General features: G+C 63.4%; 1 protein-coding gene across 3 annotated transcripts in view; it reads left to right on the top strand.

The window, feature by feature from the left end:
- GSE1 (Gse1 coiled-coil protein) overlaps positions 1–27,579 on the top strand; it is a 383,079-nt gene that overhangs the window by 133,198 nt on the left and 222,302 nt on the right. For all 3 annotated transcript variants that reach the window (XM_042967990.1, XM_042967988.1, XM_042967989.1), the window contains exon 2: positions 6,454–6,634. In XM_042967990.1, the coding sequence (XP_042823924.1) occupies positions 6,454–6,634 (181 nt within the window). The remainder of the gene's footprint in view (positions 1–6,453; positions 6,635–27,579) is intronic.

Genomic DNA, 27,579 nt, shown 5'->3' on the forward strand with positions numbered 1-27,579 from the left:
GCCTGCCTCTGGCCAGTTCCCACTGGCCCGCCTGCGGTCCAGATAGCCTACCAGCCTCCCTGTGACCCCAGCCTTCCTGGCTACACTTGCCCCACCCAGATGTGTCTCCCGAGGCTCCTGGTGCATTAGCGGCAGACTGGCTTTCCAGTAAGGCTCTCCGAGACATCTCAGGCCACCTGCCCATCCCACAAAATGTGGCCAATGCAAGTTACCCTCTCTGGGCCTTGGTTTCTTCATCTGTATAACGGAGCCTAACAGTTGCTCCCGTCCCCACCCCCACCCCCACCCCCCACCCCGACCCGGGCAGTCTAAGGTTTAATGGGCCGACACCTGCCAAGATTAGCAAGAGGCCTGCCCCTTGTAGGTGCTGTGGGTGCACAGCTGCCACCAGAGCCGATAGGCAGGCGAGCCTCGCACTTTACGGTCGTGCCGCACGAGCTTTCCACCCCGGCCCTTCGGAGACACCGTTTTCCCAGCTTGGCAAGAAACCCCCGCTTTATCTGAACCAGGAGGTTCTTCGGCCCCAGCAGCCCCAGGCCTTGATCCGGAGACTTTCTCTTTGCAGCAGGTGGAGTTGGGGTCCCTCGTCTCCCGGGCTTCCTGTGCGTCAGCCTGTGCTAGGCTGAGTCCTTGTGACCGCTCAGGCTGTGGGTGTGGGTCTCCGCACCCCCCTTTTACGGGTGAGGAAGCTGAGCAGGCTGGGCGGCCTCCGTCTGCCTCCCGTCCTCTGAGCCTCAGTTTCCCCCTCTGTACCGTAGGTTAGTCATACTCCCCCACCTGAAGGCGCAGCTCCCGGGAGTGGTTCTGTGCACGCTTCGCAGATCGTCCAGGTGGGGAGTCGTGACCCTCTGTCCCCTTACGTGCTTGTGGCCAGCTGTCACCTGGCTAGACTCGAAGCCGGGGACAGAGCCTGGCTTTCGTTTTTCTGAGTCCTGGATCACGTGTCCGCTTGGACTTCTCTTGTCCTCCAGGCTGGACGAGCCTGGTGCCTCGCCCCCTCCTTCCAGCCCCTGAGAGGTGGGAGCACCTGGGAGGGCTCAGGTGGGGAGGAGAGTCAGATCGAGACCCCCGGCCGAGCCGGCGACCCTCCCCACCCCACCCCCCACCGCCCCGGTGCTGCAGCCGAGCCCCCCTAATTGCTGTCACAGATGCGGCAGCCACCAGCCTCTCCAGCACGAGCTGCTGTGTCGCGTGAGCTTAATTAGTCCCTGATTACTCATTTACTGGGTGCTGTGTGTATTCCACATCTAATAACTTTCCAATTACGCCCGGTCTGCGCTGCACATTTAATAACCCTTTAGTTGTCTGCTTATCGGGGCCTCTGCATTCAGCAGCCCAGTCTCCCCCTGACCCAGAGCCTTATCGTTCCCTTTACTGCAGTGTTTGGAGTCCTCTGCTTGCCGTTACGGGGCTATTACAGGGAATTAAGGGGCGTCAAATTCCGTGTTTGGGCCTCTGATGCGCCAGCTCGCGGTGCAGAATAGGGAATCCCACCAGACAGAGCACAGTGTCTTTGTGGGTGGGAAGGGGGAAGGGCGCCCCCACCGCAGGGCTGGGCCGTGTCCCCTCACTTCCCTCCCGGGCAGGCCTGTGACCCCCGTGTCCCCCAACAGGCAAGAGGTCTCCGGCCGGCTCAGCAGGCGCCCCTTAGGCCCACCCAGCCTCCCAGCCAAGGCTCACCTCCGGCCATCCCTGTTTGGGAGGGAGGTGACTTTCCTCCCGAGCTCGGCTTCCTGCCTTCGCCCGATTTTTCCTTGGGGCGAAGGGAAGGCCGTGTTCTTTTGCGCCATCGGGACCCTGGCGTCTCCTCCTCTCCTGCAGCCCCACACCCTGTCTCCTTCTCCCAGCCTCGCTCCCGTGACAGATCGGTCACAGCCCATCAGCAAACCCATTGCCGTTTTCCCGCGGCACAAACTTGCGTGCTGGAGACCGCGGTCCGGCCTCGCTGTGTGTCTGCTGTGGCCGTGAGTATGGGAACCAGGCCCTGCTAGTATTCAGTGGGAGGCAACTGTGTGCCAGGCGCTGGTGGGTCTAGGTGCTGGACAGAGGCCACAGCGCTGGCCTGATTCTCAGCTGTCGTTGTGACCAGCTGGGGGACCTGGGGCAGCTGTCTTGACCTCTCTGTGCCTCAGTTGCCTCCTCTACAAGGTGCGAGTTAAGGTAGGGCTGTTGGGAGGATTCAATGGGCTATGGATGTCAGGCGCTTGGTGGGCCCCTGGCATATAGCAGCTGCTCAGTAAATCTAGGGTAGGCATCACTCGCCCATTTTCCAGAAGTGTCACCTGAGCTCAGGGCAGTCATGATTGCCTGTCACCCTCCGGTGTCCTGCCCAGCCTCTGGGCTGCTGTGGGCCCTCAAGCTGGAACTTCCCCGGTTTTCAAACATACATGCCGTGCAGGCTGCAACACGGATGAGCCCGGGACGCATTGCTGAGCGAAGGGGCCACACGCCGGAGGGCGGCAGATGAATGGCAAACGTCAGAACAGGCAAATCTGCCGAGACAGAAAGGCGACCGTGGCCGCCAGGGCTGGGGAGGGACGACAGGGGACTGTCAGCGGGTCGGGCCGCCGTTTGGGGTGACGAGAATGTTCTGAGATCGTGCGACTCTGAGTGTGTTAGAAGCCACTGAATTGTATGCTTTAAGTGGGTGAATCGTGTAGTTACGTGAATAGCTCAGTAAGACGGTTTTTAAATTTTTTTAATGTTTATTTATATTTGAGAGAGAGTGTGTGAGCAGGGGAGAGGCAGAGAGAGGAGGAGACAGAATCTGAAGCAGGCTCCAGGCTCCGAGCTGTCAGCACAGAGCCCAACGCGGGGCTTGAACCCACAGACCGTGAGATCATGACCTGACCCAAAGTAGGACGTTCAACCGACTAAGCCACCCGGGCGCCCCACAATAAGATTATTTTTTAAAACAATCCCCCCCCCCCCCGACTGCTCCGAGATACTGCTGATTTCCAGGGCCCCCAGGCAGGGACCAGGGTATGCCCCAGGCCCTGTCCTAATAGTCCTTTAAATGGAGACAGGCCCTGGGGTTGGAACTCTTGGCTGTGTAGAGAGGGCACTGTGAACGTGTGGGTTCAGATGCTTTTGTTTAGTCGAGAATTGTCATCCGTTCGGCTTTGAAACCTGAGGAAAGGGGACTTCGCCTCCGCTCGATGGTCTGGCTGGAACCTTGGCCTCCACCTAACGTGAGCCAACACGAGATAATCCGTATTCGCAGGACCACACGCACCCGGCAGCCTTGTCCGTCCGTTAATACTGACCGGGCCCCGCCAGGAGTCACGGGCAGCTGCTGCTGAGCACAGAGAAAGGGGGTGAAATGCTTTTACCTCCCGGAGGAGCTAGCCCAGAGGGGGGACTGGCCTCCGGGCCCCTCGTGCTTCTGGCACACCGTGGTGCCAAGGAACATTTCTGTCTGGGCCGGGCACCGTTCGAGAGCTTGACGTGTTGTATCAGTTAGTTATCCACAGCTGCCGCGTAACAAGTTTTAGCAGCTTTTAGCAACACATTTGTCGTGACACGACGCGGCCGGGTCCTGCGCTCGGGGGCCTCACGGGCTGCCAGTGGAGGCGACGGCCGGCCGCGTGCTCATCCGGAGACTCAACGGGCTCACTCAGGCTGTGGGCAGAATTCATTTTCCTGGGGGACCCTGGGCTGCTACGAGCTCCCACGTGCAAGTGTTTGCGTGAACGTGGGTGTGGCGTTCTCTTGGACACCTACCCGGGAGAGGAGCCGCTGGGTCAGGTGCTAACGCTCCGTGTGACCTCGGAAGGAGCTGCCGGCCCGGTCTCCAGAGCAGTGGCCCCATTTTACAATCCTACCAGCAGCATCTGAGGGTTCACACGGTGTTGTAACACGTCTTGGACTAGTTGCCAACGCTTAATAATCATGAGAGCGCGGCTCTTAAAAGTGGATTCACAGCCTCCTCTCGAAGAATCGGACCTCGCAAGATGGAGCTCTGTCCCCTCCATGTGATGCCCGTGGCCCCGAGCCCGTTGCCATCCCCCTCCATTCTCAGCTACCCAGTACCTTGTTCGCACGTCACTCTCCTGGTCCCTCAGGGATGAGTTCGAATGTCTCATCCCTCCCCTCCCACCCCCCCTTTCAAAGCCTGCTCCCTTTGAAGGCTGTGTTCAAACTCTACCTGCTCCAGGAAGCCTGCCTGGATTTCCCCAGCCCCCGGGAGGGCTCCTGGGTCCCGCAGTGCTTGTCGTCCGCACCCCTCTTGCCCAGTCAGAGCCTCTTTTGCCGTCTGTCCGTCTCTGCTTAAAAGCCATGTCCCCCAGTTGGTGTGTAACAGCTGAATCTTCTCCCAACTGCTTGGGTTCAAATCCTGAAGCCTCCAGTTACAGGTAGGAGCCCAGGTCACTTTGTCCCTTCATGCCTCTGTGTCCTGGTTTGTGACAGGGCTCTTGGGAGGATTAAGCGTGACACATAGGTGCTCAGTAAGTGGGGTCCCCCTGCCCACAGCTCCCCATTCTGGGAGCCACCCCTACCCTCCAGGGGCAGCCCCGGGCTGCCTTCCCCCAGCGGGACCCTGGTCCCCAGGCTCCAGGAGGAGAAGCAGGAGGGGGACCTCTCCCCTCTCTCCCTTCCACCAGCCCGTGGGCAGGGGTCAGAGCCAGGGCCCCCCACCGCCCTCCCCCACTGCCCGCCAGCCCACCCCGGGGGGCTTTCAAGAACGCGGCCCGGTTTGGCCAGGTGCCACCCCGTGGAGGGTCCCCAGGCTGGCTGGACAAGCCATCCTGTGACTAACGGTGGCCCCAGCGGCCTGCGCCTGGCAGAGTTCCCCCAGATGATGAGGACAGGACTGTAAGAGCAGCTAAAACCCGACAAGACGGGGTACGTGTGCGGCTCCGGGGTCCCTGCCATGCCGATGGGCCCCCGGCCCCTGAGCGAGCGAGCCAGTGAAGGAAGTGTGCCGGGCTGGGGTGCCGCCTCCTCCTGGCTCCGGCCTAAGCCGCCAGCACGCCCGTGGGATTTGCGGGGGCTGTGGTCTGGGCCGTGTCACCATATGGACCCCATAAATTAAAGCATGCCCGGAAACAGACGGTAAACGTATCGCCTCTTGCAGGGAGGGCTGGCGGGGCCCCGGCTCGCCCGGGGGATTCTGGGCCATCCTTCTCTCTTAGGGCACTTTGGTTTCGTGGCATGAATCCCTAACAACTGGATCAACATGGAACCGTTTTCCGACAGCCGTACCGGCCCTGGGGCTCAGGGGCGGGAAGTGGGGGGTCGCCAGTGGCAGGGACCGGCCCCCAGGCACTCGGGGCAGGGCCTGGCTCCCCCAGGTTGGAGCTGTTGAAGTCCCGTGGGTTGGGTCGACCCCGCCTCCGAGTCTGGCGGCTCCGAGGCCTCAGGCTCCTTCGCGCCCCTCTCTGAGCCTCAGTTTCCCCAGATGTGGGAGAGGGTGAGGCAACCCCGCATAGTCAGGGTCAGAGAGACGGAAAGCGGGATGGTGGGTGTCGGAGGGTCTGGAGACTTAGAGCACACCAGGTACGAAGTGTCTGTTTGGGCGAGAAAGTTCTGGAAATGGGTTGAGGTGACTGTTGGCCCATGGTGAGCAGTACACTCAAAAACGGTCGAGATGGTAAATTTTATGTGAGATGCATTTTACCACAGGGAAGAAAAAGACAGGACGGCTGGGTGGCTCAGTGGTTAAGCGTCCACCTCTTGCTTTCCGCTCAGGTCGCGATCTCACCGTTCGTGAGTTCAAGTCCCTCATCGGGCTCTGTGCCGACAGCTCAGAGCCTGCTTGGGATTCTATCTTTGCCCCTCCCCCGCACACGCGTTTTCTCTCTCTCGAATAAATAAACTTTAAAAAAAAAAGAAAACAAGGGACGCCTGGGTGGCTCAGTCGGTTGAGCGTCGGACTTCAGCTCAGGTTATGATCTCGCCCTCCGTGAGTTCGAGCCCCGCGTCGGGCTCTGTGCTGACAGCTCGGAGCCTGGAGCCTGCTTCAGATTCTGTGTCTCCCTCTCTCTCTCTGCCCCTCCCCTGCTCATGCTCTGTCTCTCTCTGTCTCAAAAATAAATTAAAAAAAATTTTTGAGACCGAAGACACAAGGGTGGGGGATGGGCTGACCACCCTGCAGAGCCGACTGAAGGTTAGCTAAGTTAATTGTTACGGTTATAATTAACTAGCACGTAGTTATTGCCGACTCCTGGCAGGAGCTGAGGGGGCTCAGGGAGCAACGGGGCCAGCGGGTGCGACCCCAGTACCCAGCGGCCAGCCCGGTGGCCTCGGGCAGGGTTCACCGAGCAATCTTGCCGCTGGTTTTGCTGGGGACCGACCGGCCCTGTGCCGCCCTGAGCCAGCCCAGCTGAGTCCTTGATGGCCAAGCCGGGCCATCGCGGGGGCGGGGGCAAGAGTGGCGTCCGGGGGCCCACCCACTGGGCACCTCTGGGCAAGTGTGCCCAAGACTCACCATGTCCCCTCCTGTCCTTCCAGGTCACCTCTGCATCTCTGGAGGCGTCGACAGCCGTCCACCCCCCAGCCAGGGAGCCTGAGCCCCGGCCAGGCGCCCCAGCAGAGAGCACGCCCAGAGGCCCCAGGACAGCCCAGGAGCCGGGGCCCGCCCGCTGTCAGCAGAGCGGCTTGGACGGGGCCGGAGCAGACCCCGCAGGCGCAGGTAGACGCGGGCTCTTTTCCGTCCCCGGGTGCCGGCGCGGCTCATGCCGTCCCCGGCAGGGAGGGCGGCTCCCAACGCGGAGCTCGGGCACAGACCTCCGCCCCGCGCGGTCTCCACATGGCTCCGGTCTCCCTTAACTCGCGTTGGGGTTTTCTCGTTCACGCTCCTCGCCTGGTGGTTTGATCAGAACCCCTTGCTTCCTGACTCTCTCATCCTGGATATTCACAGACGGCCCCTGTTTGTTGTGTTTATTATCCGTGATGCCACGGTACTCACCCGTTCGTCTTTAAACGACCCCGAATGGGGCGCAGGCACCCACCGCCCACCCGCCAAGACACGCCCTCCGCCTGGACGGGCCCCGCCCCCGGGACCACCCGCGGGCGCGTCTCTAACCGCACACCGGTGTTTGCCCAAACCATGATGATCTCCGTTTCCTGGCGGTTTGGGCCGCCTCTCGGCCGGCTGCCCTCCCCAGACTCCGCGGGTCGCTCTGTGTGGTCGCCGCGCCGTGCTGCTCCGGCGTCCCGCGCGCGACCCCGTGTGCGCCCTCTCTCCGCCGGTGGTGCAGGGACGGCTTCTGGGCTTTTCCGTCGTGGGTGCGCAGGCGCCGGGGCCTGGCACACATCTGTCTCCCGAGTTAGCCTCAGCTGGGCCAGGGGGAACCAGGGCGCGTGGCTGTGGGAGGACGCTGCCCACCGATCCCGTCGTGGCCATCTCGCTCCCGCCGCACCAGCCGCGGAGACCCCGCCTGCTCGCCCATCTCGGCCCTTTCCCTGACGACTGTCACCCTCCTTGGGTGATGGGCCTGTGAGTGTAGAGTCCGGAGGGCTGCGCTGCGGGGCCTGCGGGACCCGGGCCGGGGGCAGTGAGTGGATCCCAGGCAGGCCGTTTGGCCGGATGTGGGGGTGTGTGGGCGCCTGCGTTCTTACCTGGGGAGGGTCCTAAGAGCAGGTCCTGAGGCCGTATTTCTGTCCACAAGACCCCTCCGAGGGGGTGTCCCTGTATGTGTCCCGCCTGTCACTGCCCAGAGAGGACTGAATCCTGAGACCCGTGCCAGCCCCCAGTGTGAGCCCACGCTGAAAGCGCTTGTTAGCGGGCCAGGGCGGGAGGCGACGGGCTGGTGGATGTGCGGAGTGGGTGGTGGGGACATCCGCCCCCGGGACAACCCCAGTGCCCACCCCTTTCTCTCCGTGATGTGCTCTGGGCAAGGGGCACAGCCGGAAGACCAGGGGTTAACGGGCCACGCAGCCCTCTGAGGGATTCCCAGACCCTGGCAGAGGGGCACGCGGGCGGTGGGCGGGGCACGCAGGTGGTGGGCGGGGTGCTACGGGGAGCCACGCCCCCTGGCGCCCGGGCACTCAGAGCCCTGGACCAGTGTCTTCTGCTCCGTGCCTGTTCTTCCTCATCTGAGAAATGGGAACGAAGGCTACTTGGGGGAGGGGGGGGGCTGGCTTACAAGGGCAGGCGTGGGTATCCACTGGGACGGAAAAGCGTTCAGTGCAGGTCCGGCCCCGAGTGCTGGCACGCGTGGGCTGGTGTCCGCACCCCGGTCACCTGCCGCGCCTCTTCCAGGCAGCGTGGAGCATCCTGGAGGCTGCTTCCCGGCCCTGCCCCCTCCACCCCAATCCCGCCTCGGTGCTGGGTAATATCCGGCAAAACTTGACCCTTGGGGACTCTCCCCTCCCCCCGCGGGCGCACACAGGGCCAGACCCGGGCCTTGGGCTGCCTGGGGCAGGGCAGGGGCCCAAGGCCCCCGTCTGCCAGCTGCTCCTGTCAGGCTGCCGCCCTGCCCGGAAGGGGGTGGGCAGCTTCACAGCCAGAGACCTGCCAGGAGCGCAGTCCTGGAGCAGGCCCCTCCCCGGGAGGCCGCGGAGGCTGCTCAGAAACGTGACAGTGACTAATGGTTTATTACGCACCTGCCACCTCTCATCGGGCGCGCAGGCACAGCCCCCGGGTCCAGCTGTGCACTGCCAGCTGGATGGCGGGCAGGCACCGGGGGTGAGCGCGTGCAGACACCTGGATACGGGAGCAGGGACGCACAGGAGCGGACCCAGACCCAGCAACTACCGCGCACACAAGGGGCCGCACGCAGGCACGTACATATAGATGCGTGTGCACAAGAGCCCGCACGCAGGCACGTACGTATAGATCCGTGCGCACAAGGTTCCGCACGCAGGCACGTACGTACAGATCCGTGTGCACCCACGGGCCCCGGGCCTCTCTTACACAAGCATGTAAACACGCGTCGCAGACACACACGTACAGAATATACATCCCTATGCACACACACACACACACACACACACCACTACCTCTCTCCAGAGCTCTGAACCCCTGTCCCCCCACCTGTCCCTGCCCCCTCATGGTGGCTTCCCCCCAGTGCTCCCTGGGGCAGGGGCCTTTCCCAGAACGTCTGGGCGGCTACGGGCAGGTCAAAGGCGTGCATCTATTGCCTTGAGGGGTCCGTTTCTGACCCTCGGCTCCCTGCAAACAGCCCGTAGGCAAGGACAGCAGTGTGCGCCAGGACAGGAGGCTGTCACCGCAGGAACCCTGGTGCCAGGTGACTGGGCTGAGTGCCCCCAGGGACACGGGGGGCCACCCTGCTTTGTTCTCTCCCAGAGGTGGATGCTGCATGCTTCCGAGTGACCCCCAGGATGTGGTCACTTGCTGACCGTCGGGAGTTTAGCTGTGGGGCTGCAAGGGAAGCGGGGACCTCAGGCCAGGATTCCTCAGGCAGGCAAGGAGTCTCCAGCCGGTGGGAGAAGGGCACAGCCGAAACCCGGCCATGAGGCAGCCTTCCTCGTAGGGTGACGAGCCCCCAGGCTCAGCTCTGCCCGAGATTGTTCAGCCTGTAGCCCGGGCTGTGCCGTCTGCGTGTGGTATAAACTCCAGCGAGAGGCTGCTCCCAATTTAGCACGAACGGATGGGAACAGGCGTTCCGGAACAATTATCATTGTGCCGCCGCGGCCTCCTTGGGAGAGAAGCGGCACGATCTGCTGACGAGCGAGGGTGTGGCTTGGTGTCCGAGACCCAGGTCCAGGTTTCCGAGTCAGCGCTGCGCTTCCCAGCCGTGGAGGCTGTGCCAGGTTCAGAGCCTTCCCAAAGCGTAGCCGCCCCAGCTGCGAGTAGTTCGTGGTAAAAATGAAGTCTTCCCGTAGCAGGATGTCGATGGGATGGATATCAAGGAGCCGGCCAGGGTTGCCATGCAAGGCTGTGCGGGTTGCACACTGCACAACTCCAGGGTGTGCCATTCTCCTTGCGTCTCTGTGAATGTGCTCTCTGTGTGGTCATCCTGTGCAGCCCCATTATACAGCTAAGTGGTGGTCCCATATTTGTGCCGCGTGGACCCTCGATGTCCTTTCCGAGCTGTGGAACGGCTTCTAAAGTAGCTTCTAGTATCTTTATTAACAGAGACAATGGAAGTCACAGATCCCTCTCCTGGAGTTGCCACGGGGGCGCAGGAGACCAGGCCCCGATCGACTCTCCAGCGACAGCCGTGTTCCCAGGGCTCCTCTCTTCCTCACTTGCCACGTCGGGGGGCCGGGCCCCGTTGCGGGTGGTCTCTGGGTTCCTTCTGTCCCCAGAGCTACGGCTGTCCTCCCACCCAGAAAGCCTCCACTCGCATTACTCCGGGCTTTGGGGACCCCGGTTCGTGGGGCAGGGGCGAGCAGGAACGGGGCTGCGGGGTGGGAGGGTCAGCGAGCGAATCTCACACCCCGCTGGCCCCCGGGTCGGCCCAGCAGGTGCCCGGCCTCTCCCTGTTCCCATGACCCACCATGGCGGCGGCGTATCTTGGAAGAGGTCTGTCTGACCTCGTTCCTGCTGCTGCCGTTCGGGGACGGCCACCGACTTACGTCTCCAGACAGCACACACGTACCGCCTTGCAGCCTGGAGGCCAGGAGTCCAACGTGGGTCTCCCTGGCCTGAAAGCAAGGAGTGGGCAGGGCTGCGTTCCCTCTGGCGGCAGCGGGCCACGCCGTGTCCCTGCTTCTCCAGGCACATCGCTGCCTCCTTCTTCCACCTGTGAGGGCCTCGTGTAACCACAGGATAATCCAGGGTGCTCTCTGTCCCCGGGTCTCCCTTACTTCCCCTTTGCCACGTGAGGGACCCTTGGGCAGATTCACGGGTTCCAGGAAATAGGACATAGACGTCTTTCGGGGTCATGATCCGGCCGATCACAAAGCCCCTCGTAAAATCTTTGGGGCACACCCGCCTGCGGGCGCCGTTACAGACGACCCTGAGCCCGTTGTGGTTCCCGGCTAGGGGATACCGGGTCCCGGTTTCCCTTTCGCCTGTGTCTCTGCCGCCTCTCGGCTTCTAGAATGCTCTGATGCCATGGCCAGTGGACGCGGGCAGGAGAACACATAGGAGGAAACACTGGATGCTCCCTCACCTTGGCCCTGAGGGGACCCACGTTTCTTCCCGTTGGCCTGAACCAGTTCCCACCACATCCGGGTGCCAAGGGGGCCGGACGGTGGCAACAGCCCGCCGCAGGAGGGGCCGGGCGCCGTTGAGGGCTCACTGGTCATGTGTGCCCCAGCCGCACGCTGCACCGGGCTCCGAGAGCTTGGGGCCGAGCCTTGCTGGTCCCCCGGACGCCCTCCCCGGGTCCCTGTGTGCTTTCGGGGCAGGGCTGGGCGTCCTCCTGTCCTTGCAGGGGCAGGGATGGGAAGCCTGGCCCCTTGGCTTCCAGCAAAAGACGCATCTTACCCTCGGGGGCTTCACCTGGAGTGGGCTCCTGCCTCCTCCTCCACTCCCTACTCCCGCCTTCTCCCTCATCCCCTTGGGTGCTGTGCCTGGGAGAGCACTGGCACACAAGTCCTTATCTCCTTTTCCGCTGCCAAGAAACCACCTGGGATGGCACATTTCCCGGGACCGTCCTGCTCAGCCTTGTCTGTGCAAACGGCAGGAAAATGCATGCTCACCTCTGCTCCCCTCTCTCTCTACCACCTCCCCCCCCCCCCTCCCCCTGCCAGGGACACCGTGCAGCTTTGCTTTGCATGCAGGTGCTGGGGCTCACCCAGCTGTCCCGGGAAGGATGCCCTTCAGAAGTCAGGCCGAGGGCATGAAAGAAGGAAGCCAGTGGAGAATCAGGCGGGGTCCTAGGAGCTGAGCCCCTCAGGCCCGGGCTGAGTCCCCCCAGTAGAGAGAGCCGAGGGGAACATAGCACTGTGACTTGCCCGGAAGTCGAATGTACGTAGGTGCCCGCCGTGGGGCTGGTTAATTTTTGGGGTTCCTGCTCTCTAGGTACAAATCCCAGCCCGTGGTACCAGGCAGACGGCCTCCCCGTAACCCGGCTCTGTCCCTGCGAGTGCCCACAGGAACACCCGAGCTGGCCCCAGCCCGCCCTTCCCCCCCACCCCTGCAGAGAGCGCCTGGTGGCCACCTGAAGTCCTGGCCCCACAAAGGCCTTTGTCTCTTGGTTGGGCAAATGGGCTCCCGGCCTGGGGCCTCCAGGGCCAGCAAGGCAGGGCCTTCCACTTGGGGACTTGGCTCAGGCCCTGAGAAGTGCTTGGCAGGCCTTACTCGGGGCGGGTGCTGGTGCCGAGTGCTTTGACAGAGGACTCGGGGGACCGTGCCCCAGCTGCCAAGTGGCAGCCGCTCGGAGCGCCCAGGGGCCGGCTCGGCCGCTGCTTCTGCAGCCCTGCCCGCCCCCGCTTGCCGGCTGCGATGGCAAGGCCCCCGTCTGGCAGCCCGAGGGCCTCCCGAAGCCCTCACCTCTCTCCCTTCCCTTGTGGGGCCCCGGCCAAGCTGGGATCCGAAGTCTGTTTTCTCTGCGACAAGCCGCGTGTTTATTTTCTCGGGAATTTAGGTAACGCCGGGGAGCTCAGAGCCTGCAAGTCGGGGCAGGAGGTTGAGGAAGCCAGGCCGCCTTGAGGGGCCCTTTGCTGGTGGCTTCCTGTCTCCCCGGGAGTGTCTCTGAATCCTTTGCGGGGACTCACCCCCGCGGGCCTGCAGACCCTTCTCTCTGTTGCTCGGCGGCTTACCCAGGGTGCTTGGGGACTGCAGCCACCAGTTTGCTACCGTATAGGTTCGTCTGGCTCAAAGAGCATCATTTCCAAGCCTCGCCGTGCCCCACACCGACTTGCACCCGTGCCCTGATTCGGAGCAGAAACCACATGAAGACTGGGCGTCTCTCCCAGCAGACCTTTGCTCGTGCCTTCACCGTTGCCTGTTTTGCACATCCGCACTGTCATTTACGTGTGTGCATTTGTTCACAGACATTTATTGAGCGCCCACCGCATGCCGAAGACCGTGTTGGGCAAAACGTGTGACGCCAGGTGGTGTTAGGTGCCTTGAGGAAAAGTAGGGCAGGGGGACCCAGGGAGGTGACAGCTGCGGCTTTAGGCAGGGTAGACACAGAAGGCCTTGTTGAGGCGGTGATGTCGGGCAGAGAGTTCCAGGCCACCGGGAGAGCAAGTGCAAAGGTCCTGGGGCAGCCTGCGCGCAGCACACTTGCCCTCTTCGTGGGCCCACGTGTTACTGTCTGTCGTCTTTCGCGCTCCTGAAACTGGCACAGTGCATGTAATAGGTGTTCCGTACACATTTGTCAATACAAATGTCTAATATATGAGGTTTCAAGTCAGCTAGTGCCGGGGACACGGACGGGGGAACGTAACGAGAAAACGTGATTCTTGTATGCATAGGGGGCATACATCTCCTCAGGCTTCCTGGCCTGGGGGGTTGATGTTCCAAGCAGGTTCTTACTCCGTTCCAGAACCTCTCTTCCCTCTCAGGGTGCTGCTCTAAACTATAAAATTCTATGGGGCGCCTGGGTGGCTTAGTCGATTAAGCATCCGACTTCGGCTCAGGTCATGATCTCATGGCTCGTGGGTTCGAGCCCCGCATCAGGCTCTGTGCTGACAGCTCAGAGCCTGGAACGAGCTCTGTATTCTGTGTCTCCCTCTCTCTTTGCCCCTGCCCCGCTCATGCACTCCCTCCCTCTCTCTCTGTCTCTCAAAAATAAATAGACATTAAAAGAAATTTTTTAAGTAAACTATAAAATTCTAGGGACCACTGGTGGCCTTTCCAGAGGTTTGACATGTTGGGGCCAAGGACACTAGGTCACCTGCACATGACTGGTTCTTTCTCCCCCTTGAACTCGGATGACTGAGAAGCTGTGAGCTCCTTGGATCAAACACACAGAAGAGCGTTTAATGAGCAGCTACTATGCGTCAGGTGCTGTGAGTCTAGGGAGTTATCTTCCTGGTCGTACAACTTCCCTGCAGCGACAGTGACACATGACCGTGAACTCAGGTTTGTACCTTCCAGCCGGGAGGTCGGAGGCACGGGCAGGTTGCTTCCTTCGGGCGGCTGTAGTCCTTGCTTTGCCAGCTTCCGAGGTCCTTGGCTCATGGCTCCCTGGCCACATCACCGCAATCTCTTCTGTCCTCAGGTCGGCTCCCATGCACCTGTGCCCCCCTCTTACAAAGACCCTCGTGATTGCATTGCCCGACCCCCCCCCCCCCCCCCCCCCCGCCCGGATCATCCAGGGTCATCTGTCTGTTTCAGGGCCATTAGCTTAATCACATCTGCAAAGTTCCTTTTGCCAAGTGACGTGACACATTGACAGGTTCCAGGGATTAGAACACGCCCGTCTTTGGGGGGCCATTATTTGACCTGCCATGCCAGCCGCTGTGGCTGGGCTGAGCTGGCCGTGTACGGCTGTGGGGCATGGGGCGCAACTCTCGACTGGAGAATGGGCAGGCTGGTGGGGACTGCGGCGGCCTGCGGGGATTTACTGGGCGCTGACTCTATGCCAGGCACCCCTGTGGGCGCTTTGCCAGGACCGGCCCCTCAGGCTTCGTGGCCACGCCCCAGGGGGACCCGAGACAGCCCGGCTCAGCCCCAGCAGGCGCACCGGGGGTCTCCCTGGGCCACTTTCTTCCTCTGGAACGTGAGGATGATGACAGGACCTTTCTCACGGGGCTGTTGCTGTGAAAGCGACCTGAGTTAGTAAGCTCCGCCTTTAGAATGGGGAATGGGGGCCCTCGGGGGTGCTCTCGCCGGCCCGGCCGGGAAGCGTCCCGGAAGGGGCTGGACTCCCACCCATTCCAGGATGGTCTCGGTGCACTTTGGTGTTTTCTCAGGTCGGGGCACAGCTAAGCCCTGGAAAGGCGGCCAAAGCCACAGCCCTGGGGCGGGTGGCTTCCTGCCCCGGCCCCCAGGCCGCCCCGGAATCCCCCTCAGAGTCCCCCCACCCCGCCCCAGGGACTCCTGCCTCTGCTCCTCCACGGCCCTTCCTCCCCACCAGGGCTGGACCCAACTCGGCTGCGGCATCGTCCCTGTGTCCCCTCCCCGTCCACGGGGCACCCGCCGAGGCCTGAGGTCCCGGGTCGAGGGCACCGGGCCCGCACCCCTTCCTTCGGCCTGGGCTGCACGGTCCTTGGCCCCTGTCTCCCTGCCACGTGCCCTTGGCGTTCCTGACCTCTGGGAACGCGGCCACACGAACGGCTCCTTGTGCCTGGAGCGTGCCGAGCACACCGCGGGGACTTGGCGCGTAGTAGGGGCTCAGAATAGATGCTGAACGATTGTACGAATGAGCAAGGGTGACCTTGGGGGGCACTGGGACCCCCGTGGGATCCGGGGTCTTGTCTGCTCCCCGGGACACGGCCATAAGTACCTTGGCGCGCCGGGTCCGCTCGGAGAAGCCCGGTGCCCGAGTCCGCAAAGGGAAAGCAGGAAGTGGCGACCACGCTCCCGCCACCCTCCTCCCTCCAGAGCTCTGTGTGCAGCCCGAGGGGGCGTGTGCCAGGGCGGGCCGGGGCCTGGGAGGGCCGAAGGAGGGCCTGCTGCCCACGTGCTCGTGTCGCGGCTCGCTGGGCAGCTCGAGCACGCGCGCTCTCTCCCCACGGACTTTTCCGGAGTCTGCTCCCGAAACCGAATTGCAGAGCTGAGAGCCTGGCCCTGCTCCTCCTGGCCCTGCGGCTCCTCAACCCCCCCCCCCCGTCCCTCCCCCAGGCCGAAGGTTGCTGCTCGAGGCCGCCTGGCCGGGCCGGGGTGGGGAGGGTCAGGGGCTGGGACAGGCAGTTCTCATGGACCAGAAGAGCCCCAAGTGGAAAGTGCTGCTCCCGGGTGAGTCCCCCGGGGTCGGCCCCGTGCATGAGCAGGGCCCAGGGGACTGATGTAATGTCCCCAGGGGCCAGAGCGATGACCCCAGTCAGGGCCCAGGGGCCCAAGGGCAAGCGCTGGGATCCTGAGGGGGTGTAGCAGGGCACCGAGGCGTGGCAGCAGGTACCCTAGCCGCCCGGGGCCTCCCCCGGTGTGTGCTCGATGCCCCTGCCCCGGGCACCCCCTCTTCCCCATGCCAGCTCTGGGCACCTGAGAGGAAGCACAGAGGAAGGTCCCCGAACCCTCCCCTCCCTTCCTTCAGAGGAGGGAGCACCCCGATGCCCGGGACGGGGCCAGGTCTAGAACCCAGGCCACCTCCCGCTTCCGGAAGGAAGTGGGAAGAAAAGGGGGAGGGGTCGGGATGCGAGCCAGGCGGATCCAGAAGGCCGAGGGCACATGCGTGGTTGGGGCTCAGTCTCCAGGAGGTCCCGGGAGGGACAGGCGTGCATGGCACAGGTGATGCCAAAGCCCTGGAGCTCCCGTTCCCGTACCCGGTGGGGTGTGAGGGCTTCTTGTCCGGGCAAACCAGGACACCTCCCCTCCCCTCTCATCACGGCCAGCCTTGGGGGCAGCACGGACGTCTTGCGGGACCCCCAGCTGGCAGGTGGGAGGAGGCACAGACTCCGGGCCTGACCCCGCGCGCCCTGGCCTGGATTCGGTCTGATCCAGGAGGAACGCACGGACAGGCACACTCCCCTGCTCGTCTGTAGATCGGCCGGCCGGCTGTGCGGTAGTGATCTCCCCGACCCTGATGGTATTCAAGCAGAGCCCCCCAAACCGGTTGGAGAGTCGAGGAAGGGCAGCGATCAGATGGGACGCTCTCAGATTCCAGGTCCCTTCTCCTCCGTGCACCTTGTCTGCGCGACGGGAAGGGCCATAGCAGGTGGCGTTTAGCGAGCACCTACTGTATGCCAAGGCTGTCTGCCCACGTGGCAGGCGCCAGTTCACAGAATCCTCACAGCGCGCGGTGAGGTGGGCGCTGTTCTCCCTCCCTCCCGGCACAGCTCAGCCCCGCCTCTTCCAGGAAGCCTTCCGCGACTGCTCCGTCCCCGGACCCTGCCTTTTTCTGTCGTGGGAAGGGACCTTACTTGGCTTCTGCTGGGTCTAAACCGGGGCACTGTGAGAGCAGAGGCGGTGGTGTTACTTCTTGCGTGGGATGTTAGGGGGGAAACCAGGGCTGTCCCGGGCAAACCAGGACATATGGCTGCTCAGCTTGTAACATAATCACTGGCTGTTTGGGTGTCGCTTTTTCTGGTTCTTTCTCGCTGTTATTTCAAACAAAAGACAGAAACGGGAAGGGGAAGGAGGGAGAGGAACGAGCGAAAGGCACAGGCCCTTGGGTCTGCTCCTCTCTGAAGGAGTCTCAGTTTCCCCATCTGCAAAGCGGGGGTGCTGGCCGCAGCTGCTGAGAGGGTCGCGGGGAGGAGCGAGTGAGGCAAAGCGCGTAGCCGACGTTCGGTGACAGTGTCGTCGTCGCTGGCAAGTGTCCCGTCTCTACCTGCGTCCCTCCGGCACCGACCCGGTGCCCGGGAGGGTCTGTCGTGTGCTTCTTGCCGGCCGCCTAGAAGAGGCTCTGCAAACACAGGTGCTCAGCAAACCTTTCTAGGACGGGTGGGTGGATAGTTGAGGATGAGCAGGTGGCGGGACGTGTGACTGATGGAGAACGGCTGGGTCTCCTCTCCTCCCCGGCCGCCTGGGGCGGTGTGACCGTGGTCCTGCCCCCGTGGCCCCCGTGGTCACCCACCACCAAGGCAGGGCCAGGTTCCTCTGCGCCTCCTCCGTTAGGCCCTGGCCGCCTCCCTCCCCGCCTCCGGGCAGCATCAGGACGGACCAGTCGAGTGGGTTTCCAGGCCTTGTCATCCCGGCCATGTGTGACCGCGTGCGACCGTGTGCGTGTATGAGTTTGTGGGCGTGCGCGTGCCCGGCAGGCCCAAGGGCGCGGTGGCCCCTGTGGCTTCTGGCCGAGGGAACGAGTGAGACGGCGGCTGTGGCGACCAGCCAGGCTTGCCGTCCCGGAGGGTGTGAGGACGAGGTCGCGACACACGTCTGACCTGCTGGCTTGGGTGCGGGCTGTGCAGGAGAAGGCCCAGGAGGCCAGCTTCTGGGACCCCAGCCCCCTCCCGCCGGGCGGCCCTCTGCCACCAAGCCGGAGGCCAGGACAGACGCACAGAGTCCCTCCACCCCTTCACCTCGGTGACGGTGGCACCACGGTTTCCCTTACGGGGGCCGAGAGACCGTCCCAGGCACCCCTCGCTCCCCAGACGTGGTATGAAAAGTGGAGCTCCGGACCCGGCCGGCCCGGGTTCGAATCCCGGCACTGCCACTTAGAGCTGTGTGCCCTGAACGAGCGGCCTGCCCTCTCTGGGCCACTGCCTGGTGTAAAGCCCACGGGTGGGGGCTGCAAGGGGGGGGAGGGTCAGGGTGTGAGGCCCTCGGGACCACCCAGCTTGGCCACGTGGACGGTCAGCACCCTGATTGTCACTGTCCCCTCGTCTTTGCCGTTGTCTGGAAGCATCTGAGCCGTGTCACCTCCCGCTCCACCCACAGCCCACCTCCTCCAGGTGGGGAGAAGCGCAGGAATCTCAACACCCCGACTGGGCCAGGGAGGACCCCCTGGGACCCTCACTGGGCCTGGGGTGGGGGACAGCCCACAAGGTGAGACCCAGCTCCCTTCTCTGGAACGGAGTAAGTGCTCAGAAACGGCTGGAAGACATCCTGGGGGCAGCCCCTGGCCTCTGGTCCCCTCTCCCCCTCACCCAGTGAGGTACAGGAAGCATTTATTAAGCACCAGCTGTGCGGGGAAGGAGCATTTATGAAGCACCAGCTGCAGGCCAGCTTTCGAGCCATTTGCCCTGTTTGCAGATCAGGAAATAGTCTCAGTGATCCGGGAGGTTGGCCCCGGGCAGATACAGGGCCCAGGACCAGCCCAGCAATTCTGGAGCAGGAATGTCCACCAGGAGCCAACCTCCACACTCGGGGGCAGCCTCTCTCCCACCTCCTTGGGCCCGAGCAACCGCCCCCTGAGCCCTCGGGGACCCCAAGCGCTGCTCCAGCCCCTCCCCAGCGTCAGAGCCAGCAAACCCTCTGCAGCTTTTCTCCCTGCACACCCCCCACCCCCCACCCCCCAAGCATGGCCTCAGGAACCAGACCACAGGGGCAGAGGTGCGCGCCCTGCCCGAGGCTCAGTTCCCCGGGATCTGCGTCTTCCCAGGGCCCGGGAAGGCCGCCTGGGGCATGTTTCCTGGTGCGGAGTGAACACTGGTAACCTCAGGCCATCTGGAGCCTGCTGCCGTGGCCCTGCCCTGCGGCCGCCACCCCAGGGGCTGGTCTGGGATGAGCTCGGTGACTGGGCGGGCTGGGCTGGCCGCCTCGAGCCTCCCTAATGGCAGGTTTGGGCACAGACAGAGCCTGTGGCCTCGTGGCGTGGGACGGCGGCTTCGCTCCCCCCACTGCCCCCCTCCCCGCCCGCCCGCCCGCCCGCCCGCCGTGTGGTCCCGGCGGGGACACGTGAGCACAGCCTGGCTCTGTTCGCAGAGCTGTGGGAGGCGGGCTGTCACCGCGGGAGCCAGGAGCTGGAGGTGAGCCCAGAAGTGGAGGACGGCAGCGGATGTCTGCGCCTTCGCCCCTCAGCACCAGGCCCTGCCAAGCCACAGGTGCCCCCCCAGCGCAAGCTGTGAGTGGGAGTCCACTGGGTGCAGGGCTGGGGCTGCGCAGGGCGGGGGGGGGCTCCGCGAAGGGGCACGCAGGGCAGCAGAGAGGGGGTCTTCCGGTGGGGCCAGCTGTCCCGCCCTGTCCTGGGGGAGGAGTTCGTATCCAAGGCGACCTGCAGGTTGGTCCGGAAACCTCCCTGCGCGGCCACCATCCCGGGGGCGTGGGTCCCGCCGGGTTTCCGGGCTGCTCCCACCACGGGGCAGGTCGTGCACTGCACAACCGCAGGGGGCCATGTGCCGTGGCCCAGGGCGTCCTTCCCGCCTTCTCCACCAACCACATTTTGATTTTCGGTTCTGAAATCCTGGCCACCTTTGACTGTAAGCCCGGAATGTCGGTGGGATGGCGCGGGTGAACGACTGCGGGTGACGGGCACGCGTGTTGGGCCGTACAGGGCGTGAGGGCTCGGGGCGCTGCAGGAAGCCGTGACCATCCCTCCGAGCACGCCGGGCATCCGATCCTCCTCCGGGATCCGTGTGTCGGGCTCCGTGGGTACCGTGCCTCCCTGCTCCCCGCCCCGTGCCCTCCGTTGCCCTCCTTGCCGAGGTACAAAGTCCTCACTCTAGGACTCACCGATGGCCTGCGGGCCGAACAGAGCCTGGGGAGGGAGACGCCAGACGAACCCTCTCCCGGCTGTGTGACCCTGGGCCAACTGCCTAACCTCTCTGTGCTTTCGTTTTCTCACCTGAAAAGTAGAGGAGATCGACTACCTCATGGGGGTGTGGGCAGATGAAGTGAGATAGTGACGGAAGGCCCTTGGAGCAGGGACAGCGGGCAGAGGGGGCCGAGTGCTCTTCACTCCGCGCGTCCTGGGCAGAACTCCCAGCCCCGTTCTCGCCTCTGACCCTTGGAGGTCAGAGGGCGCACGGGGCGGGGGGCAGCAGCAGGCTTGGCCTGGGGTAGGCCCCGGATTCGTAAACATGTGCAGGGTCGTAGGGGGAGGCCTCCGTCTCTTGCTCCCTGGGAGCTGGGGGGAGAGGCACCCCACCCCCGCCGTGGTGCAGAGTTTGCTAGAAGGTCTCTGCTGATGTGCACGAAAGCACAGCGGCTGCGGTGGCCGCTCAGTCTTATCTCGGGTCTTCCGCAGACGGCCTGTCCCCGGGAAAGGGGTTTATCGGCCTGGGCGTCTGCATCCCAGCGGGCTCGGGGACACATGTGGTCAAGCGGATTTCCCTGGGAACGGCAACCCATCCCCCCCCCCCCCCCCGGGTGCCAGCGGTCAAGGCTAGGAGGGCCGGGCCAGGGGCTGGAAAGGGAGGGAAGGGAGGGAAGGCAGGGGAGCACGTCCACCTGACCCTGACATGGCCCCTTCCCCCATGGTGGGACCTGAGCCGCTCAGGAAGGGCCCGGCTTCCAGACCCCCTTCTCAGAGCCCGTGACGTTCCCTGGCCGGGGGCACTCGGTGCCCGACACGCGGCTGCCCGTCCCCTCAGGCTGTCTTTGGGCTGGCCTCCCAGGAGCAGCCAGTGTGGGAGGGTTGAAGCCAGAGGCCCATTTCCGGGCAATGAGCCGTGGGAAGGCCACCTGGCCTCCCTGACTCCCCCACTAGGGGCCAGGGAGACGCCTGCTCTCTTTGCTGGGACAGCAGCTCTGTGCTTGGAGCGTTTACTGCACAGGAAGGCCCATGCTTTGCACGGATTCACTCTCTGACTTCTCCCCATGACCCCAGGGAGGTATGCACAGTTATTGACCCATCTGAGAGACCGCGAGACTGAGGCCTGGGAGAATCGTTGCGCCCCGTGGCCTCGTACACGCCCCGGGTCTCTGGGCAGGCCTAGCAGGCAACTTGGGAATGAAAGTGGCCGCCTGTCCCAGTGGCCAGCCTGGTCCCCAGCTATCCAGATGTGTCAGTGCCGTTCCACTGCCTCCTCCCCTCAGGGAGAGGTTTTACTAATCCGGTGGTGCAAACCGCCAGAGAGAGGACTTCAGAGTTAAAATATCCAGGCTGGGAACCCAGCTCTGGCACGTACTGGCTGGTCAAGCCTGGGCAAGGCACCCGGCCCTCCTGGCCACGCAGGGGGCCGTGCACCCTTTCCTCGCTCCAGAGGACGCCCCCACCTCGTCCCTGCTGTGGCCGCTCCCTGGGAGCCTTGGGCCCCCCTTCCCTCCCCTGAGGTCTGTAGATGAAACCACGCTGTCTGGGGGCTTTCTGTCTACCTCTTCTTCTTTGTTCGGTGTTACTTGTTTTTGAGAGACAGAGAGACAGAGAGTGAGCGGGGGAGGGGCAGAGAGAGAGGGAGACGCAGAACCCGAAGCAGGCTCCGGGCTCTGAGCTGTCAGCACGGAGCCCGACGCGGGGCTCGAACCCACGAACCGCGAGATCATGACCTGAGCCGAGGTCGGACGCCCAACCGACTGGGCCACCCAGGCGCCCCTCCCGTCCACCTCTTCTAAAGTGTCTGTTCTTCCCCGTCACCCGCCTGTCCTGGGCACAAGCCACCACCCACTAGTGCGCTTAGCAGATTTTCCCGCTCACTGTTGGCTGTCCCCACTGGCAGCACAGCTCCAAGAGAGCAAGCATCTGTGTCTGCTTCTGCCCCCAGCACCCAGGGCAGCGCTCAGCGCACAGTAGGCCCTCAAGAAATACTTGCCGAACGAAGGGATGGGTGTACCGGCAACACAGGAAACGGAGGGAAGGTTCCCACCTTCCCTCTTCTCGACTGTCGCCCCCACCTTGCTCCTGAAGAGATCCGCTAGGTGCTCCCAGCACATAGTAGGTGCATCCAGGTATCGGTTTCCTTCCCCTTCCCCCAGGTGAGCCACTGCTCAGTCTCCCAGGCCTCTGGTCCTTGTGGGACCGCTGAATTCTCGCCAGAGCAGAACCAGCTGCCCATTCCTGCAGGCATTTCCTACCGGCCCCTCCCGGCAGGTGCCGGCTCAGGTTTTGAGGCCTGGAACCCACTCCCTGGTGGGCTGGCAGACCCCTGGCAGGCCATGAGGGAGCCTGGGCATGTGCTCCCTCTACAGCCTGACCCCGGGGCCTGGCCAGAGCCCCATGGCCACGGCCCAGGAGGTGAGGGAAGCAAGTGGCTGTGGGCACTTCTGCTCCCGCTCCCTGGAGATGAGAGCGGGGGGAGGGGGGGGGCGGGGGTCAAGGTCACAAGCAAGATAGAAGTGGGGGCGAGGTGAGGCGAGGGAGGCCCCTCCCCGCCCAGGTGCCCCCACCTCCCAGCTTCTCCCCTCTGCCCGCCCCGCCCCCCATCTCCGTGGCCCTCCATCGTGATCCAGTTAAGAGCTGTGTCCTGGACATTTGGTCTGAGCGCTGTGCCACATGGTAACGATTTGAAATCCTGACATAAACACACTCAACAAATTGGCTCCATTGGGTGTGGCCCCGGATCTAATTAGATACAATTAATAGTCACTAGGGGCTCTGTGTCATCGGCCCCTGATCCATCATCCAGCCCAGAAACCAGCCCTCTACTCCTGCAGCCGGGAAGCGCCGTCCCCAGGTGGGGAAGACTCCCTCTCCCCGTTCTTTGCATTTTATGGGGGGACCTGTGGGTTTCCGAGTGGGTCTGAGAACCCTCTGGTTTTCTGGTAACATCTTTGCAATGCATAGGAATGCAACCTTTTGGTATCGAGATGAAATTTGCCTAACGTAAAACCAACCGTTTTAAATATTTTTAAAATTATTTATTTTTGAGAGAGAGAGAGAGAGAGAGAGAGAGAGAGAACAAGGGAGGAACAGAGAGAGAGAGGGAGACACAGAATCCGCAGCGGGCTCCAGGCTCCGAGCCGTCAACGCAGAGCCCGACGCGGGGCTCGAACCCACGAACCGCGAGATCGTGACCTGAGCCGAAGCCGGAGGCTCCACCCACCGAGCCCCCCAGGAGCCCCTACAACTAACCATTTCCCAGTACACGGTTCAGTGGCACTTAGTACCCTCAGTGTTGTGCGACCGCCGCGTCTATCCAGTTCGAAACCATTTTCCCCGCCCCGAAAGGAAGCCCCCTTACCCATCAGCTGGCGTTCTCCTCTCCCCTCCCCCAGCCCCGGAACCGCTAACCCGCTTTCTGCCTCCGTGGGTCTGTGTTTTCCGGACATTTCGTATGAGCGGCATCTACAAGACGTGATCTTCTGTGACTGGCCTCCTTCGCCAAGCACGTTTTTAAGGCTCATCCACGTGCAGCGGGAACAGTCGTTCACGCCTTTTCCTGACTGACTAATATTCCGGCGTGTGCGTCGATCGCGTGTGACGTGTTCGTTCTGCCGCTAGCAAGCATGTGGGCCGTTTGCACCTCTTGGCTGCTGTGAATAATGCTGCTGCGAATAGACTCGTACAAGTTTGACTTCCAGCACCTGGTTTCAGTGCTGTGGGCGACCCGCCGAGGAGTAGAATCTACTAGTCCGTGCGATTAACTTCATTTGAATTAATAAACGCGTACAGAGCCCTTACGAGGTGCCAATGTAACATTCGCGACGTCCCTAGGAGGCGGGCACCGCCAGCCCCATTTTACAGATGAGGAAGTTGAGGCTTGGCAGTCGGACAGTCAGGACTTGAACAAGGCAGCCGCACCACGGCGGGTCTCACTAAAGCGGAACCGGGGCCAGCAGCTTTGGGACGGTGACTCACTTCTCAGGGCCTCAGGGCCCAGCACACAGGCCGGGCCCAGGAGGACTCACTTGTGCCAACCGGCCTTCAGGCGCCTGTTGGGTAAGCCTGGGGCCAGTGTTTCTGTTTGTAGAGAGAAATGTCTGCACAGAGCACGCGGCCGATGGGCCCCTCTTCTTGTCCGGGGCACCCCGCTCGCCTGGGGGCCGGGCCTCGTGCAGGGCTAGCTGGGGGGGCACCCTAGGAGGCCTCCCTGAGGCCCAATAATAGACTCTGGCGGCGTGGGCTCCCAGCCGACTCCGCTCTCCAGGGCGCCTGCTCTCCACCGGTGCCTCCCCTCTGGGCAGGCGGGCGGGAGGGCAGGTTGTCCACTGCACATCAATCACACGGCCCCGGCCTGGCTGGGCGCCGCCCTCAGAATGTGGTTATCTCCCAGCCACACGCCGCCGCGGGGCCCGGGGAGCACAGGCGGCTCCAATGGCTTATCTCCCCGTCTGGTGCTCCCTCCCCGGTCACTGAGTCCAGCCTTATCTCGGCATCCCGGGCCCTTCCTTTACCCAAGAGCCCTGGCCAGGGCGGGACGGGGGCCCGGCGTGGGCACACAGAGCTCACTGCCCGAGTGCACGTCCTCTCACCCTCGCGCGGGCGCACGCACACGCACCCTGCCGGGCGTCTCTCTCGGACACACACACACACACACACTCCTGTCTCAGGCTAGCCTGGGTGACTGCGGGTTTCCCCAGAAGCTGCCCACACTTGCTCATTCGTGCTCCGTGGGTGTCCGTCTGCTTGGGGAGGGGAGCAGAAGCCAGGAGGAGACAGCAGCAGGGGCTCGAGGGTGGGGCTGGGACACGAAGGGTCTGCCACGGGGGCGCCTGGGTGGCTCAGTCCGTTAGACGTCTGACTTCAGCGCAGGTCACGATCTCGCAGTTCGTGGGTTCGAGCCCCGCGTCGGGCTCTGTGCCGACATCTCAGAGCCTGGAGCCTGCTTCAGATTCTGTCCCTGTCTCTCTCTGACCGTCCTCTGCTCACGCTTTGTCTCTCTCTCTCTCTCTCTCTCTCAAACGTTAAAAAGAATTTTTTTTTAATTTTTTAAGAAAAGAAGCGTCTGCCATTAAAGAGATACCCCCCACCCCCGCCAAGAGCAGAAAGGCATCCGGCTGGAGATGGGAGGGCCCTGTGTGCCTCTTGCCTGCAGAGCCGGGGGGCAGAGGGGACTGTGGGTGTCTAGGCCACAGGACAGTCCTTGGCTCAGAGGCTGTTCTCACCGGTGCCGTTGGCCGTTCCCGGCCACCCCCAACTTTGGCTCAGATTCCGATTGCTTTTCCCCTCGGAATCCAGTTAATACCGACGATCCCTTTGGATCCGGGAGCCTTCCTTTTCCAAAGCAGCTTCCCAGGGCCGCCCTCCCCAGGACTCACCGCCGATCGAGAGCCGGTCTGTATTGCTTCCCTCCATGGGCAGGGACAGGCTCAGAGCGGTAGGGATGTGCTGGTGAGGACCACCCAGCCCAGGCCCCCTGATCCAGAGACCCCCTCTGAGAGGAGAGGAATATGCCTCACGCTGGCTGAGCCCCGCCCCCCCGCCCCCCCATGCCCCGTGAGGATGTGGTCGTGCGGCAGGCTGGCCTTCATCCGGCAAGGGTCGGGCTCCGCGTGGAGAACCTCTCACTGGCCCTGTAATGTGGCTGAGACGCAGGGGCGCTGGCTTCCCTCCCAGCTCTGCTGTTCACTTGCTGTGTGACCTCAGACCAGTCTCTTGACCTCTCTGAACTCTCGTTCCCACACCTATAAAACGGGATCGCCAAAAGCACCCATCCCGCAGCCTCACCCGAGAGATCGCGTGAGCTCCTGCTGGTTGTTCAGCGATGGGCCTGCACAGAAGAGACACTGAGCAAGGAGTCTCAGATACTAACATGAGAAAAGATTTCGGGTACCTGTCCCTCATCCCCGGAGACCTCCCTTTTTCTTCTCGTTCAAGCTGGGACCTGTGCAGCCAGAGGCTCAGCCCCCAGAAGGGCCGAGAGCTCACAGCCAGGCGTGTGGGTAGAACGTTCTGGATGCCTGGCAGGCTTCATCTTCCAGGACTTGATGAGCTCTGGTTAATGAAGCCCAGGGGCCTCCTGAGGAGACGCGAGGTGGAGGGGTGGGGCCCAGGAGGGACGCACATCAGGCCCCACCCGAGTTTTATTTTTCTGCGTCTGGAGGAATCTTTGGCAGGTGACCAGGTGACCGGGCCAGGGCGGGAGACCCGCCTCCGCTGGGCCAGGTCAGCGAGCTGGGCACCTGCCCCCGCCCTGCCTGGCACAGCCAGATGTCTCCAGAAGCACTCCGTGTCACGCCAAGCCCTGGCGGCCTCTGCCAGATGGGAGACAAGCCCCTTCTCGGCCGGGGGACCCTTTGCCCCAGCAGAGCAGGGCAACTTGGGCAGGTGTTTGGGGCGGGTTCTGCCGGGGGGTGTCCAGGCAGGAGGCCGGTGTCTCACAGCATGGCCCCCACCGTCGGAGTCTGCCGTCACGACGCCGGGACGGGGACTCCCAGGTGCACGGAGTCAGGGCCCGGTGGGAGACGCTCGCCCTCTGCCCCCACCCCTGGCGATCAGCCCCTTCTTAGGGTCCCTGGGGAGCGAGGCAGGCGGCAAAGCCGAGAGCCACAGCTTAGGTGGAGGTCTGGCGGCCGAGCTGCTGGGGGGGGGGTGTCTGCAGCCTGGCGAGTGGCCACCCCCACCCCAGGGTCGGGCTGGCTGCTGATGGATGGTAATGAGACCCGGGGAGTCTGATGAAGTTCATTTTTCACCTGTGCGTGCTTTTGCCTCCCCGCTCTCTCGAGGCAGCCGGTAATCCATCCCGGAGCCCTTCAGAGGCCTCGGCGGTAATGGGGTCATAGATCACTCCCTCGTGGAGACAGCTGGACAGGGGAGCCGAGCCATTAGGAATGACCGCTGGTGACCCGCGGGCCAGAACGCTCCGGCTCTGGCTGCAGCTCCAGACGGCGGGAGGCTGTCAGGGTCGGCTCGTGCCCCACGAGGGGGGCAGCGGAGGGGAGGACCCTCCTCCCCGAGGTGGGGAGCTCCGGGGCCCAGGGTGACGCCTGTCCGGGGTCCCCGGTGTCTGGGTGACAGCTGCCCCTTGGGTCAGGGTCGACAGGTGTCTGCTCGGGGCCCACCCCCACCTCCCACCCTGTTTAAGTTCGGGCGATGGCTGACGGCAGGTGGAACCCCTCAACGTGCCGCCTTGCCCCAGGAGCTCAGCGGTGGGGCAGGTACCCCAGGTCGCCCGCGTATACAGCCCTCCTGCCCCAGAACCGGAGGGGGCAGCTGATTCTGAAGGGGGCAGAGGGCCCATCCCGCCTGGTTGAAATCCTGCCCCGCTATCTCACTTGCTGTGCAAATGGCAAGTCCCGTCATCCTCTGCGGCCTCAGTGTCCCCATATGTAGCGTGGGACAGTAACCCAGGCGTTGCGATGGTGCAAGGGAGACTTCACGGAGCTCAGTGCCCCGGAAGGATTAGCTACCCCCGCCCCCATGCTACCCTCCTGGGATGCTCTTTCCAGAACCTTCTCCTGGGGTTCTC

The sequence above is a fragment of the Panthera tigris genome, chromosome E2, assembly GCF_018350195.1.
Source record: "Panthera tigris isolate Pti1 chromosome E2, P.tigris_Pti1_mat1.1, whole genome shotgun sequence".
In the NCBI taxonomy this organism is placed as follows: domain Eukaryota; kingdom Metazoa; phylum Chordata; class Mammalia; order Carnivora; family Felidae; genus Panthera; species Panthera tigris.